The following is a 15,201-nucleotide window of genomic DNA, read 5'->3' as shown; positions in this document are numbered from 1 at the left end:
AGGGGTTAAAAAAACTCAATATTATCGCCCCCCTTCCTCTTAAAAGATGTTGAGTCGACACAGCTTGGTTATTTGTTTAGAAATTAAAACAAGCAATGGTCATGAACAGTCCCAATGCATTTCCAATATTTGGCTCAGTGTTGTCCTCACATCTATATAAAAAATTGATATGATTCAACAATGCCACACTTTTTTGACACAATGATAGCTAATCTTTTCTATCTAGACTGTGACCTCAAAACACTTTGACTGTATTAATTGGTTGAAATGTTTTATTGTTTTGTTGCTTTTAGCACCGAAACACACCTCTGCATTTAGCTGTGAGAAGGAAGTGTCTAAAAACTGTTGCGGTCTTGTTACGCAATGGTGCAGATGGCTCACTGGAAATAAAAAATGAGGTGAGGCAACTTGCTGTCTGAGGTCAGATTCTAGGTTCACGGTTTTTTTTCGAATATGTAATGTTCAATATATTAAACATCGAGTTTGTACATGCCCTATACTATTGCACTAATAAGGGCAATGTTGTGATTCATAGCCACAGTCTTTGCATACAGGCTAAAGTAATCATTTTACGGTCTGAAACTTTGCGTACACACTTAAATCTTCTCGTGAACCGTTGGCTTTGATGCCAAACTTTGCAAGTTGATTTTATTCTCTGGGGTGTGCATGCCAGGAACGGAAACTGTTTCCGTTCCTGGCATGGTAATTCCCGGCGTTGTCAATCAATGGTTTCCGATAATCGATAAAATCAATGATAATCAATAATAATCAATAACAATTAATCGATTGGTATTGGAAATCGATAAAAATCTAAGACTTAAAGTTGTGTGAGTATCGATTTCTATTGATTTTCATCGATTGTTATTGATTATTATTGATTTTTATTGATTATGAAATTTGTCATTTTCTTAAATAAAACGCACCATATGAATGAACAAACCATTCAGTTATCTTTATTTGTTGTGTTTTATGTTAAATTTGTAGCATTTTTACCCCTTATTACTATTAAAAGCTCACTTAAATTACTAGACTCTGATCGTCTCGAAACAAGAAAAAAATTGTCTTCAAGTCTCTTCAGTGTCACTCTCTTCCAGCTTGTTAATTAGTTGAGGAAAATGTTTTTGTCTGCGCTCACTGTCATGCTGCCTGAATATACGCATGCAGGCCAAGAACATACATCTTGAACATTCACCCGTGCAAACGAAAGGGAAGATAGCAGAATAATTGTTAAAAGGAAAATGTAATGCGCTTCCAGAATAGCATAAAGAAGGCACTCTACAACGCTCAAAACACTTGCTTGGTATATTAGAGAATGCAACAACACCATAATACAATGAATCATAGATGCATCTAAGAAAACCGAAAACAGCGCAAGAAGAAAAACAATGTGTAACATGATAATGATCTTTTTTTCGTATCGCTCGTCAAAGAAATACAATACACAGGGGATAATCCTTGACTTCGCCGAATGTGTTCGTTTCTTGTAGGCAGATTTCTGCTTTGTCTCAGACGGTTTATGAAAAACCTGATTAAATACTGGGGAAAAGGCGAAATCACAAATTGGCTAATCAATATGTGTTACTGCAATTGTTTCATCTGCTGTTTCAGCCGGACCGTCAATTTCCATTGCAGTTGTTTCGTTTGCCTGTCGTTGCAGTTGTATTCTTAAGTCTATAACTTTGTTGATGAGTTTGAATGTGATTCCATGCTCTGTCAAAATTTCCTTACGGAGCTCTTTTGATAAATTCTCTCGTGCGCCCTTTTTTGCTTCTTGTCTTTCTTGTTCTTTTGCCCTTCTTTGTACTAGTTATTGACATGACACATTTCGATTAAATTGTTTTCCCTTGTTTTGTATTGTGGCATTTTTAAACTTACACAGTAATCTGTTTGCGTAAGGGCCAAAGAGGACCAACAAGCTCGATTTGAAGATGGCCGAGCTACCCCCGATCATTCGTAACTCTGAACGCATTCCCACGTTCTCCTCTCTTCTTGAATGCGTAGAATATTTCTCCGACATTCACTTCAAAAGGGCATTCGTGATAGCCCTTGACTACACAGTGCACTGACAATTCAACTTGCTTCGCCATCTCTGGAACAAGCAAACTCCGTAACAAGTGTGTGAATCCGTGGGAATCCCGGTTGAAGTGCAAGGATAAAAGTGCGCAATCAAATTACCCAATCACCCTGGACGTGTAAATATGGCCGGGACCAATGAAGCACGCCCACGCTAACACGTGCCAGAAAGTTGCATAATGAATTATTAATCAATGATTTTCTATAAAAATCAATGGTAATCAATAGCAATTAAGAGTCTGAGTGTGAGTATCGATTTTTATCGATTGGTTGCACCAATCAATAACAATCAATGGATTGTTATTGATTATTATTGATTGTATTGATTGCAATCAATCGATCGGAAACCATTGATTGACAACGCCGGGGGTAATTAAATGGTGACAGGCCATTCACAGATCCCGCAAACGTGTCGCATGAATGTAATTGCTTCTCTACATGTAGTGTTACTACAGTTTGGCTTTGACCAGTATATCTCTCAATGAACTTCCTCTTTTATAAGAAATGATTGGAGGTTCCCTGAACATTTCTTTAAGTTTAGGTTGTAATTCTATAAGATGCCATTTTTTCATTAGAATTTGTTTTAGGTTAGGCACAGATGGGTTGTATTGCGTTACAAAAGGCAATATTTCTTTGCGTACTCTTGTGTTTTCTTGGAGAGCTTTCTTTCTGTCAGAGAATGTGACTTCCGAGAGTGTTTTATGTATAAGGTTGTTTGGGTAGCCTCTCGCTCGAAGGCGTAGTTTGAATTTTCTTATGTTTTCTACGAAAGTCTCCTGTGAAGAGTTAGTTCTTAGTAATCTCAGGCCTTCACCTTTCACGAAGCCTTTTTTGACTCCGGGTGGGTGACAGGATTTAAAATGCGTGTACTGGAATGTCTAGGCTTGAAAAAAGTATGCGTGTCAAGGATAGATTCCTTTTCAAATCGTGTTCCTTTGTAGATGCATGTATCGAGGAAGATGATTTCTTTGTCAGAAATATCAGCAGTGAATTTTATTGTAGGATGGTAGTTATTTAACAAGAGAGGGCTTTGCAAGTTAAAGTAAGGTGAGGCCCCTGGTTGACTTTCCCACTCTTTGCATCTCATTACGGCCCCGTCCACACTAACGTGTTTCTGAAAAACCTCCGTTTATATAAGACCGTCCACACTAAAACGATTGAAAACGGAGGTTTTCGAAAATGCTTTTGAAAGTGGACACTTTCGAAAACGGAGGTCTATCGTTCTAGTGTAGACAGCGAAAACGGAGGTTTTCGAATACGTGTGCAACGTCATATTCTTTTTGTATGCTAAAGAGTGCCCTGTCAACCCCACTTAGCCCTCCAAACCCAGCCGGCAAGCGGCCTTGTGGTGAAATCACTGTTAATTAAACAAAGCCTGAAAGAAAGAGTGTTAGTGAAACTGACTATTGTGTTGCATTATTATTATAGCATGGAGAGACACCTAAAGATCTTGCAAGTAGAGAAAGAGAAATCCTTGAGCTACTTCAGAGGAACAATTCTGAAAAACTAAAAGAGGTCTGAGCCAAAGTTTCCTGCTTGGAATTTCAAAGGAATCCATACGTGCTTATGGTACTTTGCAAAACGCAATGAGATGTAAAACATGGTTGGCTTTATCATCTCCATGATGGCCGATATCAAGAGCATCCAAAGAGCAAATTAAAGCCCAATTTACACGAGCAATTTTTCCTTGACAAGTTTTCCTTGACAAGGAAAAATTGCTCGTGGTGTAGATGGGGAATAGTGGACAAATTTTCCTTGTCAAGGAAAATCTGGCATGCTAGCTTTTTCTTGACAAGGAAAAATTGTCAAGTCAGAAATTTGCTCGTGTAGATGGACAACAAGGAAAATGTGACAAGGATATTATTGATTTGCAGCACTTGTCAAGGAAAACTTGCCATATTTTTCATTTACACTACCACGTGGACAAGTGGACTTGTCAAGTGGACTTGTCAAGGAAAAATTGCTCGTGTAAATGGGGCTTAAGCCAGAAGCCTTGGAGAGACATTTCTAGCCTCCTTGTAATGTATAGACTGTCTAAAGAGATGTTTTAATTACCTAGAAGAATTTGATCTGTTCGGAGTGTCGGAAAATTTTAGGAAATGACATTTAAACTCCATATAGTCTTGAATTTAACTTATCCAACACATATGAATCAAATTCTCCGTGACAAAAGGAAACGCTTCCGGTTAGTAGAAAATTAGACCGCGGAATACGGACCGCAGACTAGGAATAAAATGTGGCCTAAGGTATAAAACGGGAGGCACGGTGGCCTCATGGTTAGTGTGCTTGACTCCGGGTCAAATGGTCCGGGTTCCGGGCCTGGCCGGGGACATTGTGTGTGTTCTTGGGCAAAACACTTTACTCCCACGGTGCCTCTCTACCCAGGTGTGTAAATGGGTACCAGCGAAATGCTGGGGGTAAACCCTGCGATGGAATGGCATCCCATCCAGGGGGGAGTCAATATACTCCTAGTCGCTTCATGCCACAGAAACCGGGATAAGCTCTGGCTCTGATGGGCTACTTGGCTCGTAAACACTGTAAGGTATAAAACGCGGACGACTAGCTGAGTATAAAATACGGACTACGGTATAAAATGAGCAGTTGGGTATCAAATGCGACTAAGGATTATAAACAGCATATGACCTGTAAAATAAATGCATAAAATTTAATTATGATTTACCTCGCCCAAGTATCTCACAGTCAAAAACAGCTAATGCATTTCTCCCATCAGTGAAAATTTTGAAAACCAAAAATTCTATTTTTTCGCTTCAACATTCCATTCTTAAAGTGAAAATTTAAATTGTCCGGATAAGTGCAAGCGAGGATCACTTCTCTCTTTCATCAACAACCATACATTTTTCAATAGAGCGGTTTTCAAATGAGTGTCGTAAAACCAAAACCGAAGTAATTACTTTGGCCAATCAAAAAGGACGGAGACAATCCGGTAAACCAATCAAAACTCGGAGTAATTACGCGTAGCCGACACAAAGCGCGGGAAAATGTGCACGCGCGAGCCACGATTGGTTTTGGTTTCACTTCTGGTTGGTTGAAAAAAATGGCGCGAGAACTTTGAACCAATCACTGAATGAAGTGATCATAAACCAAAGCAATTCGCTAATTACTTTCGTCACCGCTCTAGTGCGACTACGAAAACTACGAATGGAACGTCTCGATCGGAGCAGTTCATGGAGTGTAATCTGCGAAATGTACCGCCCCAGAAATATATATTATAAGTAATTTTCAGTAACGCTTGTTATTTGTATTTTGTGACTAAATTATGTGGTAAAATTTGAAATGACTTTTCTCTATGAATCACTGTTTAGCAGGGCCTGAGCACAAATAAAGGGACAAATTAAGATGCAGTCAAATGTAAAACAGCTCAAGCCTCCCGCCAGGGTCGCATCAATGAATTCATTATTGGCATTGCTTTTTGTTTCTTGCTTAAATATCCCATTATTGAAATAGCGACTTCGTATGGAAATTAGGCATATTTTTCAAATTCTCACGCTCCTGCTTGTAACGCGAAGCCAGACTTAAAATAAAAATTTGAGTTTTGAATCGAGTCACCCTTTGAGCATTGACATTTTCACTTTAAGAATGGAATTTTGTAGCGACAAAATCGAATTTTTGGTCAGTTTCAAAATTTTCACTGATGGGAGGAACACTTCAGCTGTTTTGACTGTAAGGTATGTTGACAAGGCAAATCCCAGTTTAACTAAATTTTATGCATTATTTTCAGGTCATATGCTGTTTGTAATCCTTAGCCTGCATTTGATACACTGGTCCTCATTTTATACCGTAGTCCGTATTTTATAATCAGTCCGTAGTCCGCAGCCCGCGGTCCGTAGTCCGCAGTCTATATTTTCTATTTCAGTAAATCCTGTCTTATAGGACACCTCGATCGACTATCACCGTTAGTCAACCGATATACAGGTCGAGCTTCCATTGATGTTAGCCGATGTATAGACCGTGATCATATCGGTAGCCTAGAAGTCAAGTATCGGCCGAATGTCGGTCTTGTATCAGCCGATAGTCGAGCGAGAGTCGGCCGATAAAGACTAGTACTCTTCACCATTCATCAAATGAATGAACGTCAACCGACAGATTACAGATATATATCGGTCGACTAAAGACAGAATGTCGATCAAGCGTCTGAAATATGAAGGTGAATTGTTGGTAATGTATGGGTGGATTGATTGACGGTCACTGGTCTCAGTAGACCAGCGGACGTCCCATCATCAGATTGGTCGCGTGTCGATCGAGTACTGACGTATCGACGGATACATCAGTCGATATGTGGATCGAGTTCCGGCCGATATATCGGTTTCCTGACGACAGGAAGTCAATCAAGCGTCCATAAATGACGGTTAAATGTCGGTAATGTAGCGATGGATTTTCTATGATTGACGGTCGATGGTCTATCGGTAGACTAGCGGTCGATTTTCGGTCGACATATCGGTCGAATGTCGATCGAGTCTCGACCGACATTTCGACTGATACATCAGTTGAATGTCGATCGAGGTGCCCTATAAGATACATGATCCACCCTGAGAACATATCACACATTATGGAGATGATAAAGCAAAACATTTTTTACATCTCATTGTGTTTCGCAAAGTACCATAAGCCGTGACATAGCCCCTGTGAGAATTAACAATAACAATAATGTAATTGTAGTGTAATAATTAATATATTTCTTGTTGTTTATGTTTTTCTCGTTTGCAGATATTGAGTACTCTGTGCGCGGGGTTGGTGGGAAATGGTTGCCGTGTGGAGGCTGACAGCCCTGGTTGGTATTCACCAAAAATAATTTAACATGTAAGGTTAACATACACAGTGGAACCCCGCTCTACGAACACTTGCTTAATACGGACACTTTCATTTGCCTACACGAAAAGATCATATATTTTCTCCAGAATTTACACGCTTTATACGTACACCGGTTGATACGGACAACGGGCATTTTTTTGTGTCCCAAGTAACCAACCCTCATATAGGTGGTTTGCAACCCATCTCTAGAAACAAAGATAACAATGCTGAATTGTACAATTGCTGGTGGACGAACAAGAGTAGGCTCTATTACCAGCCGCTGTTTCGGGAAATGAGCCAGCGCTCACTCCCGAAATCTCCCGAAGTCTCTTCTCGGGGAGGATACCCGAATTCGCGTGAGCAGCGGAAATCGAGCCTAGAACAAGAGGAGCTAATGAGAGATCTTTTGTTTTCGTCCACCAACATGGCGGCAATGACGTCACGTGAAAACCACCCATATCATCAACCTCGCTTTACGGACACTGGTTGTGTGCGCACTGTCCATTGTCATTGTCACAATTATGTGCTAATCCAAGACATTATATTATTACACATTGTACTCTGTTCAAATAATGGCGTATTTCTGCGGTTTAGTACGAATATTTTACTAACAAAACAGAAGCAAATTAGCGTGACATGTTTGATTTTGATCAGTTTTTATTCTTCTGGTGTTTGACCCTTGTACTTTGGTCCTTTAAGAAAGTTTTCTACCTCCTATTACAGTTTAACTTCCTTGGCTTTTTGCTGCAGACATTGCTCGTAGCCTTCTTCCTCTTTGATGGCCTTGCCGTATACAGTTAAAGTTCAGAAATCAAACAACGTTCGTTTTGTAGTGGAAATGTCTGCTGTAGTCTTTTATGTCGTTAAAACATGTGTTTGGGGCATTTTTTCTGAGAGCTCGCTTAATACAGACACCTGGATAATACGGACAAGATGGCATTTCCCCTTGGGGTCAGTATTAACCGGGTTCCACTGTATAATCAGATGATATTTCAGATAGTACATGTGCGGTGCCAATTGCATCAGCTGCTGCATCTACATTACCGCCGGCTAACTTTATTTCACGAGTTAGACTGCGAGCAGTCCCTTTATAAATCAGTCGAGCGGTCCTCTTTTCTGATGCAGTCGTGTTTTGTCACGCAAACAAATAAAATGACCGAGGGAGGCTTGGGAAGAGAAGGGCGGCAACCGACGCGTTCAGAATGATCAAATCTGTTAATCTAATTAGTGAAAGTGATATGACAGATGGTTCCGTCTTTCTTATTGCTAATGTAAATAACATGCAAAATAACTTCAGTAACGGCGTGGGAATATTTATAAATGTGCATGTCGAGTTCAATCAAGTATTCGGAAAGGAAACCGCAGAAAAACTGCTATATTTACTTTGAATTTAATGAGCGACACTCCAAAGGAGCTCGGTAAAAAGAAAGGGTTGGAAAGCTAAACAGAGAGAGGCCTCAGATTTTTGCCAGATTTGCAGAATAAATGTTAACTTGAATGTTGCAGTGTTTTGGCAAGGTTCGACACAGGTGACCCAAACACATAAATTTGAATGCTCAGTCAACTTAATGGTTTGTAGGGTTTATGTGGGAAACATGAAATGCAAAAAAAAAATCGACTAATCCTAGTTTACTGCGAGGAAAGAAATAAACTTACTCTTACTTCACCTTTTGTCCTTGTGTCGATTTGAGGCGTTCTGGGCTAGTTTTGAAATTTGCTCCTATCCTTCATTAAAAGAAGACAAGGCTGGAAACTCCGAACCTCTGCAGCCACTGATCACACCGCGACCGAGGACGATTTAATCCCCAAAATGGGCTTGATTCGACCTTTAGTCCACTTTCACGTGAATATCGATACGAAACGATGTGGCATAAAGGCCCAGAGCCCCAAAACAATCTCCACATGCTTAGAGAACAAGTTAGTTTTCACGAAGACCCCACCGCTTTCTCCAGCCTGAAGAATGGCCTGGTGACGATTTCACTTCTCTCTAGGGGTACGGATCCAATATCAAACTTCGCCCATCTGGATCTTTCTCACGTCCCCACGGGCTTTTGATGTCTAAGCTCTCTGTCTCGAATAGCCAATTGCCATGCTCAAATACGTGTAAACATGCAAATATTAATATTGAGAGTTTTCCCACAGAAAAATATTACTTGCCCCACGCTGTTCTGCAGTGTTTCGAAGCTGGAAAGAATCGAACTCAACGAGTCATCCTTGGAGCGTTATCCAATTTAAGACAGGACGGAACTAAGTCAATCAACAACTGACATGTTTTATTCCTTCTCCCTCAGTTCCTCAGTGCGCACGCTCTCTACAGTCCAAAGTTCACGCTAACACAACGTCTCCCCTTTTCAGGGTCACCAACAACATAAGGTTCTTATCTGAGACAGCAAACAAAAATAAGAAACAACGACTAGTTCTTAACTGAGATTTAAAACAAACATGTAACAATATCTGAATCATGCAAGTCCTAAACTCTCGTTCATCTTAAGCGAACCTAGGCTTGGTCAGTCTCTTTGTCCTTGAGGATATACAGGATGACGGAAGGGACTTCACAGGAGTAGGAGACTTGTCTACAGACACAGCTTCCTTGGTATTGGGCATTTCCGCCTTGTCTCCAGGAACTGGTGTGATGTGTGATCGATTTCGTCTCACTGTGCCTCTACCTGTCTCAACCGTGTAGGATCTTGGTGTTTCTGCTGCACTGGCAACTGTTCCCGTAACTATTCCTGCGGTGTACCCGTCATTAATGTACACCTGGTTGCCGGGTTGCAGTGGCTCTAACGGAACAGGTCTGTGACGCTAGTTGAAGTGGGTCCTCAATTTGTCCTTGCTCTCTGCTTCTTTTCGACACAACTTGTCGATGTCAGGCCAACTTGGGGCCAAGTTTATGAAAAGTTGGAACAGTGGTTCTGATTTTCCGTCCCATGAGTAGCTCTGCTGGCGAGTGTCCACAAGCAAGTGGGATAGATCTGTATGCTAACAGTCCCTTGGTTGGGTCTTTCTCTTTCTTCAGAAGAGACTTGGTAGTCTTCACTGCTCGTTCAACCTCGCCGTTTGCCTGTGGGAAACGGGGACTACTTGTTATCTGTTTGAATCCCCAGTCCTTCGCAAATTGGGTAAATTCTGCTGAGGCATACTGTGGACCGTTATCACTCCTGACTTCCTCTGGAATGCCGTGTCGTGCAAAGATCGCCTTGAGCGCTCTGATAACTTCAGACGATTTGGTTGTCTTATTCATTGCCCCTACCTCTACATAGCGATAGAAATAATCAACCACTATCAAGTAAGTGATGTGATCGAGTTCGAAGAGATCAGTTGCGGTCATTTGCCACGGACGCTCAGGGAAGGATTTCTGGCCTGATTACTCGGTGCCTTGTACAGATTTTACACTTTGTATCTGACGAGTTAGACCTGGCCACCAAACAGAACTTTTAGCTCGCTCTCTGCATTTGGTTATCCCTTGGTGTCCTTCGTGTTGCTTGTCGAGGACTTCTAACCTCAGGGATGATGGGATAACAATTCTAGATGATTTTAACAGTATTCCTTTAACTACACTTAGCTCCCCTCTATCTGACCAATACCGTTTCAGTGCGTCATGAAGATGGAACTTGTCCGGCCAGCCCCCAAGGCAATAATCATTAATCTCCTTACAAATGGGGTTTTCATCTTTAGCCTCCTTGATTTGTAGTAACTTGATGTCTGACACAGGGCGTGAGTTAAGTACATAGCAGTCGAGATATATGTTCATCTCTTGTTCCTTTATTGTGGTCTCGCACTCAGAACTGGTTGTCTGGATTTTAGAGAGTGCGTCTGCCACGTACATTTCCTTTCCAGGCACATGGATGACTTCTTTCAAGTAGAAACGCATGAGGCGCATCCGAAGGCGCTGTATCCAAGGAGAGACGTCGTTAGTGCACGCTTTGTAAGGAGCGGCACCAGTGGCCTGTGGTCTGTTTCTTCATTGATGGATTTACCCACGATGTAGTCACTGCATCGCTCACATGCCCAGGTCAAGGCAAGGGCCTCTTTTTCGATTTGCGCATATCTACACTCCACTGGGGTGAGTGCTCTGGATATGAATACCACTGGTCTCCAGTTTTCATCATCTTGCTTTTGAAGGAGGACCCCCCCCCAGTCCAAAGGATGATGCATGAGCAGAAAGCATCGTTTCTCTATTGGAATCATATAATGCTAGGACTGGTGCTTTTGTTAAGCTAGACTTGATTTCTTGGAATGTTCTCTTGTGGCGGTCCCCAGATCAACTGGCTTCGCTCTTTTTGCACCAGGTCACGAAGAGGTTTTGTCTTGTCAGCTAAGTGCTCTGCGAACTTGCCCATATGGTTCACCATACCGAGGAATATACGCACGTCATGAACGTTACTTTGTGCTGGAAAGTTAACAAAGCTGTGATTTTGTCTGGATCTGCTTCAGTTCCGTTAGCACTGACAACGTTTTCAAGAAACTTGATCTTTTGGGCACTGAAAGTGCACTTGTCGACATTGAGTGTCACGCCTGTTGCTGCTAGGCGGTCTAAAACTGCTTTCAATCTTCTGTCATGTATCTCCTGGGTAGGGCCATGACAAAGGACATCGTCAATGTTGCATTCAACTCCTTTCAACTTCCTTCCTTACTCATGCACTTTTGGAATTTCTCGGAACCTGAGCTGATCCCATAGGGAAGAACGTTGAAGCAATACCGACCCTAAGGTGTAATGAAGGTGGTTAGTGGCCTTGAACTTTCTGACAACTTTATTTGCCAAAATCCAGAATTTGCATCCAGTTTCGTAAAGTACTTCGCTCCTGCAAGCTTTCCCAGGGTGACGTCAACTGAGGGTAACGGGTGATTCTCGCGCTGTACATACTCGTTTAGCACACACTCTTACTTGACCATTAGGCTTGGGGGTCACTACCATTGGCGCGCACCATTCTGTTGGTTGCTCAATGTGTGAGATGATGCCACTTTCAAGCATCCTTTGAATTTCTCGCTTGGTTTCAGCATAAGGCGACCATATTTAACGTCGATAACCCTCGTAATAGTAATTAAACTGACAAACCTGAGGTCGACGGTGCGCTCATTTTACTCCCCCCTCTCCATCAGTGCTCCATTTTACGGGTATTTAAAGCTACTTAAGCTACACTGAGAGGAAAGAAGTCGAAACAAGGATGTGAGATCCGGGAATCGAACTCAGGACCTCTTGCACCAAGGCCGCGCACTAACCGACTGTGCCATCCTTGTGCCATCCTTGTGGCATTGGTACTTTCCTTGGCACTGACAAGGCGAATGGCTTTGATCCATCTTTGAGCTTGATGGTGTACTCTTCTTCCATTTGTCCCATACCAGTAAACAGCCTTGGATATTCGTGCATTACTTGTACCTTGTAGTCATCACTGGTTAATTCACACACCCTGCTGATGAGTTTCAGGTTGGCTGCTGCATTCCTGCCCAAGAGTGGTCGGGCCAGATCCTCCACAACGTAAATATCTTCTTCAGTGGACTTAAGGTCGTTGGTAAAACGAGCTCTGAACACTCCCTTATAGTTCATTCGGTATTTCGCATGGGCCTAATAGAATCCTGGTGGTAAGTTGTAACCGTGCTTGGCTCAATTCGAGAAATTTATTACATGGAATCACTGTTACGTCAGCTTGAATAGCAATGGTTTTCCATTCAGCGAATCGTGGCAGTCCACGGTGTCTTGCTATTGCTTTGCACTTCGTCGAACTCTACTATTTCACCGAGGAAAAATGATTCTTCAACCTCAACTTCAAAAACAGTCCCAGATTTTGGATTTGCTGAACTCTTGCACGCCTGTCAGCCCAGTGTCCTATCTTCTGACATTTTATGCACCTAGAAAGACGGGCTGGACGGACTTTCTTTGGGTGTGGGCTTCCCAAGCATCTTGAACATTTCGAAGGCTTGTTATTTGAACTTGAGTGTTGGCTTGAATTGGGTTTTGCCGGAGAGTTTTTGGTAGAAAATTTCTCCTTTCTGTTGATTCTTCCTTTAGCGATACTGTCAACCTCCACTGGTTTCGATTTGAATCCACCATCAAGTATGCTTTGTTGGTGCTTTACCGTTTCGCGTTGTCTTGCCAGGTTTGTAGCTTTTTCTAAAGTTAACTTGGGATCGAGTTGTAACCTTTCCGAGAGGTCGCGGTTTCGTAGTCCCAGCACTATGCGGTCTCGGATCAATTCGTCTTTCAACGCCCCAAAATTGCAGTACCTCGCAAGGCCATACAAATCTGTGACGAAGATGTCAACAGATTCCCCCTCTTGCTGGATTCGGGAATGGAATTTTGCTCGCTCGAAGATTACGTTTCTTTTTTCAATGAAGTGGTTCTCAAACTTGCCTTTTACCTGATTGTAATCATTTTCTTCTTCAGTTGTGAGCTCAAATGAAAGGAAAATGTCATCAGCTTGATCGCTCATTGCATAAATTGAAGTGTTTACTTGGTTTTCGCCGCTTCGCTTTTCGAGGCCGCGGGCTTTGCGAAAGCGTTCAAATCGATGAATCCATTTCGGTTAGTCCTCCGGCTTGAATGAAAATTTCTCCGGTGGAGGGACTTGCAAACTTTCGGAAAGTTTGCGACCGGTTGGATTTCTGGTGCGGCTTCCAGTGCTTGAGCTACGAGCGGTGGAATTTGCTGTGAGGAAATCACACCGGGAGAAACCTCGTGCTCGGTGGTTGACATGTTTTTGTCCTGTTTGTCCTTTTCTTTTGCTTTCCAAACAAACTCAACGGTTGATTCACAGTTCGATGGAAGCGTAGCGAAGGTTCAAAGCTAATGTGAAGATCCCACTTACACCATGTAGCGTTATCCAATTTTAAGACACAGGACAAAACTAAGTCAATGAGCAACTCACATGTTTTATTCCTTCTCCCCCAGTTCCTATTGCGCACGCTCTATACAGTCCAAAGTTCACCCTAACACAACAGTCCTCAGCTGAAAGCAAGGGAAAAAATCCATTTAAAACCGGCCGGGGAAAGCGGTGGGTTCTTCGTGAAAAAGGCTAGTTCTCTAAGCATGTGGAGATTGTTTTGGAACTCTGGGCCTTTATGCTATATCGTTTGTTTTCGATCTACACGTGAGAGTGGACAAAAGGCCGAATCAAGCCGATTTTGGGGATTAAATCGTCCTCGGTCGCGGTGTGATCAGTGGCTGTAGAGGTTCGGAGTTTCCAGCCTTGTCTTCTTTTAATGAAGGATAGGAGCAAATTTCAAAACTAGCCCAGAACGCGTCAAATCGACACAAGGACAAAAGGTGAAGTAAGAGTAAGTTTATTTAATTTATTTTCCTCGCAGTAAACTAGGATTAGCCGATTTTTTTCTGCATTTGATGTTTTCATTATGAACCCTACAAACCGTTAAGTTGACTGAGCATTCAAATTTGTGTGTTTGGGTCTTTTGTGGTTTCGACGGTGTGATGTTCGTCCACAACTATCCAGGACAAATTCTCGTCAGTCATGAAGTCTGAAGTCAGAAGACAGAGGTTGTTCTGCAGAAATAATGTCTCAATACTTGTTTAAAGCCATTTCCTTAACAAATTCCCTTTCTTCTCGAAGGTAACTACCCATAGATATCTGATCTTTGGTGATGCTGCAACGAGGAACGATTACTACGATCGGATGGCGTTTGATTTCGGTCACCCGTAGACATAATGGTCTTGCCGAAACCAGTTGGGAGCACAGCCATAACATACTTGCCTGATAGGAGAGCTTCGACCATAAGTTTCTGCTCGTGTTTGTGTTCAATGTTTCACATTTGAAGGAATAAATGATCGAAATCTTCCGCAAAAGCCATAATCGAAGCACAATCTGATAAGAAGTAATTAACTCGTCAAATAAATCTGACAGTAGTTCATTGTCAACGGTAAAAGTCTTTGCTTACGAGCCAGAAGGCTCATCAGGCCGGCGCTTATCTCCGGTTTCAGTAGCATGAAGCGACTTGGAGTATTTATACTCCCCCCTGGATCAAAGTTTTTGAGGTTCATTTGAAATGGAAATTGAAAGTGCAGTTGGTAAAGGATCCACATGAAATGGTGGCTCTAATTGAGGTGAGCGTTAGTTTGTTGTAAAATGACCCGTCTTGTTTCCTTGCAACCATGTGGAACTTTCTTAAACATTTTTTTAATTCCTCGATTTCACTAAGAAATTCGTTTTCGTGGGCGACCAGCCCTACAAGAGAGAATTACTCCGAGTGAAACAAATTGTTGGCGTGAAGATTGTTTAATTTTCAGCAATAATTATCTGGATTGAAAAACGAAGTCAAACACTGGTTGGCCAAAGTATGCACTCTTCTCTTATCTTTGAAAACTTTCAG

The 15,201-nt window shown here is 42.0% G+C and overlaps 1 protein-coding gene across 2 annotated transcripts in view; it reads left to right on the top strand.

The window, feature by feature from the left end:
• Window positions 1-15,201, top strand: part of LOC138049551 (uncharacterized) — a 41,338-nt gene that overhangs the window by 13,947 nt on the left and 12,190 nt on the right. For both annotated transcript variants that reach the window (XM_068895870.1, XM_068895871.1), the window contains exons 6-8: window positions 294-398; window positions 3,502-3,588; window positions 6,799-6,862. In XM_068895870.1, coding sequence (XP_068751971.1) covers window positions 294-398; window positions 3,502-3,588; window positions 6,799-6,862 — 256 coding nt within the window. The remainder of the gene's footprint in view (window positions 1-293; window positions 399-3,501; window positions 3,589-6,798; window positions 6,863-15,201) is intronic.

This window comes from Montipora capricornis, chromosome 5, assembly GCF_036669925.1.
Source record: "Montipora capricornis isolate CH-2021 chromosome 5, ASM3666992v2, whole genome shotgun sequence".
NCBI classification, from domain to species: Eukaryota; Metazoa; Cnidaria; class Anthozoa; order Scleractinia; family Acroporidae; genus Montipora; species Montipora capricornis.
The sequence above is the reverse complement of the archived record's forward strand: the minus strand, read 5'-3'. Positions and strand labels throughout refer to the sequence as shown.